Source organism: Eimeria mitis, genomic scaffold (genome assembly GCF_000499745.2).
Source record: "Eimeria mitis Houghton genomic scaffold, Emh_scaff500, whole genome shotgun sequence".
In the NCBI taxonomy this organism is placed as follows: domain Eukaryota; phylum Apicomplexa; class Conoidasida; order Eucoccidiorida; family Eimeriidae; genus Eimeria; species Eimeria mitis.
In genome coordinates, this window is record NW_013573301.1 from 1 (window position 1) to 4,282 (window position 4,282).

Genomic DNA, 4,282 nt, shown 5'->3' on the forward strand with positions numbered 1-4,282 from the left:
CGCTTCTATATCTGCCATTTACAGTTTATTTTTGACGGTTAAAGGAAGTCCCTCGGGACGGTCACCTGCTAGGGGCTTGCTGCAAGGCTATAAACCCTCAATATGCATTGGTAGACACATTCATCAAGGCCATATTTATGTGCTGAGAGACGGAGGGGCATAAGCACTAGGCAGCCAAGGGGACGGAGCAAGAAGAACGCCTTCCGCTTCCTGTCAAGCGAAGAAACTGTAGATAAGCCAATGGTTGCACTTGTAACTTTTCAGCTTCCGAAGGAAGCCAAATGCCGTTCGCGACCACCATACAATCTCCGGAAACGTCGGTGCAACGGCACTGCAAGGACCTACAGCGTCGCACTGCGGGCGTAGCTTGGACCGTTAATACACGCTTTTCCGCTGTGTGTTTCGGGGGGGGAGAGAGCCCCAAAATGCTGCAAAAAAAGTAGAACTGCAAGGAATAACATACCCAAATTCGAAAAGCAGCAGAATCAACTGCAACGCTGCTTCCCAGACGACAGTGTAGCGCTAAGTGTGTGACTAGGAGGGAGAAATGAAGGCTGTGCTTAAAGATGCAGTTTTTCTTGTGAGCTTAAGTCACTCGTTTTGCTGAAGTTAATTTCCTATCTTGCATACTCATAGCTTTAATAGGGAAACAACTTTCTGGAAACAGATGCTGTAGAAAACCTGTCAAATCACCACTCGTCCAACGGGTTGGCAAGCGCTCTATCCCCCGGATTTTAGCGTGTTAATACTGGATTAAAAACAGGCAGAACCCTAAAAGCGCATGTGAAGTGTACATGAACGGGGAGTTCCGGGAGAGGAAACTTGTTAAGATCGAGACCCCATGAGTTTTCGAGTTCTGGCAAAGCCCTGCACGAAAGAACGTGCAATGCGGGAGCACGGAATGGACCGCTGCAGGCATTGCCAAGGGGAGCAATTGCTAGAGTGGCGTTGGAATATCCTGGTGCGGAGCTCTCAGTTCTGGGATCGCTGTCACGGGGCCTCGTCAGCTGAGGCCACCCTGAGGTAAACATTGGTTGTTTGAAGCTGAGCGCACCTGTGGGACAGTGAAAACGTTCACTTTGGGAGCTTAGCTGAAGTAATTAAACGCATTTACGCCGATATGGAGCAACAAGCACACTTTGAGACTGTCTACATGTTAATTAGCGGTTGACGGACGCGATCATTTGCAGCACTTACCGTCCGACCAGGTTGAATGGCGAGCACTTCACTGCACGAACAAACTTGTTAGATGGGCTCTACGCCTATAAAACGACAGAATGCCTTAAGAAGGAGGAAGGGGCAGCGTCGGAGCCAGGCATTTTCAAATAGGAGTGATGAAGATCCCATGACCCGCTGAAGACCGGATCCAGTGGAGAGGAACCTAGCTGCAAATACTTAAGTCGCACCAACGTTAAGGCGACAGGCTTCCAATATCCTACTTTGAGGCCATCGGACAAATCAAATGATCAGCAACTATCATTTTCCCGTAGTTTTACCACTAATGCTCGAAGATCCCTGCTAGGTCTCGAAGGACTGCAAGTGATCGTAGGCTCCCTCACAAGAATGCACGGGATATTAAGAATGCGTTTCAGCGGAAGTATGCAATTTTCCTATATAAAAAAACGAGCAAATACGCCTTACAAACACAGTACTTGGCTGAAGAAAAAGCGGAATTGCGTTGTAGATATCATTGCCACATAAGAGCGCATACAGCCGTGCCCGGATGCGACCCCTGAGGCAGCGAGCAGGGCAGCCGAACCAGTCCTGCCGCTACGCAAATTCCATCCCACGCACTTAATCACCCCTTCACAGATTCACCCTCAATTTAGTGACACTTCAGATACCGAAATATCATATTTTTCATGGTGTTTCTCGAGAATGGGCGTCATCAATTTCCTCTCATTGGCGGCTGCCGCCGTTCTTTTGGTGAAGGCAAACGGGGAGGATGAGTCCGCCGCTAAAAACACTGCCGGTAAGCCCTTAATTGTCCGAAATATCAGTTGATTTTCTCTTACCTAGGGGGACAATCCAGGGCTCTTAAGTGATGTCGTTGTCGGGGTTGCGGTTGCAGTGAGGGTAGACTGCTCGTCACCGATGAACGCAGCTCGGAGTGCCGCGGGCTTCAGTGCACTCGAAGTAGCAGCAGATGCTTCTGGACAGCTCCCAATCCATTCATCAAGCGATTCCAGTGAAAAACAGCCAAACGATGATTACCTGACGAAGGTTTGCGATGCAATGAAGAAGGTAAGGCGTGACAGTGGAATCCGTGGAATGCCTCGGTCTTGGCACCTGCTTAAATCCTACGAATGCGCATCTAAAAGCACAAACATAGATAGACATACGCACATACATATACGTTCAACCAAATTACGCGGCATCATTCGCTGTGGAGTGTGCAATACGACCATAATTCGAAGCCTGACAGGGAGCGACGCTTGATAGGAAAAACCCACATGTTACTTCGAACCTCTACAATCAAGTGTTGGGTGCCTTGTGCAACAGGGAAAGCTGCCAGACCCTCCGGTGGAAATTAAACCAGATGGTACCTTCGCCTACGCAGTGCAAGAGGGAACCGATGCGGACTGCGAGGCCGCAGTGGCTTACTGGAAAGAAGCCTTCACCAACTTCGAAGGCCTGCCGCCAGCTAACAGCACCGACGCATCTGTATACACCAGCGCCCACAATGTCTCTTTCATCTCCCTGTTCAACCCTAAGGAGAGTCCCAAAGTGGACTGCGCATATTTCACATGCCCAGCAAAATCAACGCCAAAGGAAACTGGGGATAATACAACAGAGAAGGAATTGAAGGCACTTCTGTGTGTCACAACCCCCAAAGCCTTGACAGACGAAGCGGCTCCTTACAGGTATGTTGACCCCTTAAACTTGCGACAGGTGTTGCCCCTTACAAGGGTATTGAAAATCCTTACCTTCTCTTTTGATTCTTCTCCAGCAAGGTGAGTCGCTCGAAATTGTTTGTGCGCCTCAGTCAAGAACAGTGGGATCGCATCACTACAGCCATCAATTCCGGCAACGCAGGAGTGCCGACTTTCTTCGCCGTTGCTGCCGCAGCATTGGCTGCTCTTTTCTTGTGAAGAACCCCTTGAGTTATCAACTCAAACGACAGCGTTTGTATACCTGCCATTTACAGGTTACTGGGGGCAGTTAAAGGAGGTCCCTCGGGGCGATCACCTGCTGACTTTTGCTGGTTGTTTCCCTTAACTGCCTCAAACTTCCTTACGTAGGGTTCCAACCGCGTAAGCTGCTAACGCCATATCTTTCCTCAAAGTAGGGGCAGCACAAGTCCTAGCTAGCCAACGGGACTGTAGAAAAGTAAGGCCTTCTGCCATGTGTTAAGCGAAGAACTTGTGTGTACGGCAATTGCACTACTTGTAGTTTTTCAGCTAGCGACGTGGGTGCACTAGCGCTGCACGGAGCTGCAGCCTTACACCGAGGGTTTAACTTCGAGTTTTCTCACGATAAATCTATCGACATCAGCATCTGTACACTACATCAAATGGTTACAAGCACAACACTGAAGATGTGCGTCCAGTACTGGAGAGTCCTGTGAACGGTAGTTTTCTTGAAATGAGATGCTACGATATGCCCAGTTCTAGCGAGGGGTGGCAGAAAAGAAGGGCCATTGCGGACGGACGAAATGAAGCATGGAAAGCCCTACAAGTTGAAGCCAATGCTGTAGTGCCGTTGAGCCGTCTTGGTGTGGGGTCGTTCCCATTGCTGGGAACGAGATCACAGGGATGCATCAGTTGAGAGTTGGGGTTTCTTGCCGTGGCGCTTTGAGTGATGGGCTCCAGACGACATTGGCGTATCAGCTGGGGGCAGCATTGGCTGTTTTGGGGCAGAACGCACTTCGCATTTCGGCCAATTCTGGCTGGAGTTAGTATAAAGCAACAGATGGGCTTTGTGGCGGTTAAAATGGTTTATTAGCGGCCGATGTACGGGATTATTTGCAGCAACTATGTTCCTACATAAAAGGATCGACCTCTGAAGTACTCTTCGAGTTAACCGGGCGTGCCTAAACTTGAAATGGGAATGAACGGAGAGCAGAACGAAGCAAATATCTGAGATGGGGGGACTGGAAGTGGGTCCCTTGAACTCCTAGAGCTATGCTTCACTGAGGACGGCAACAAACCACAGTGCAAAGGAGGCTGGCTGCAAACAACGAAGCCACGGCAAAGCGAATGCAAAACGCGTTCAACTGGACACTTTAATGCACTCAGACAGGGGAAAATATCGTCAACAATCACTTTCCTCTACTGCTATC

The 4,282-nt window shown here is 49.4% G+C and overlaps 1 protein-coding gene across 1 annotated transcript; it reads left to right on the forward strand.

Annotated features, from left to right (window-relative positions):
• Positions 1 to 1,878: 1,878 nt before the first annotated feature.
• EMH_0014340 (SAG family member) lies at positions 1,879 to 3,092 on the forward strand (the record flags this gene model as incomplete). Its single annotated transcript, XM_013500095.1, has 4 exons — positions 1,879 to 1,972; positions 2,072 to 2,244; positions 2,503 to 2,864; positions 2,987 to 3,092. 4 exons carry the CDS (start codon positions 1,879 to 1,881, stop codon positions 3,090 to 3,092), a joined length of 735 nt encoding a protein of 244 aa, XP_013355549.1.
• Positions 3,093 to 4,282: the final 1,190 nt, after the last annotated feature.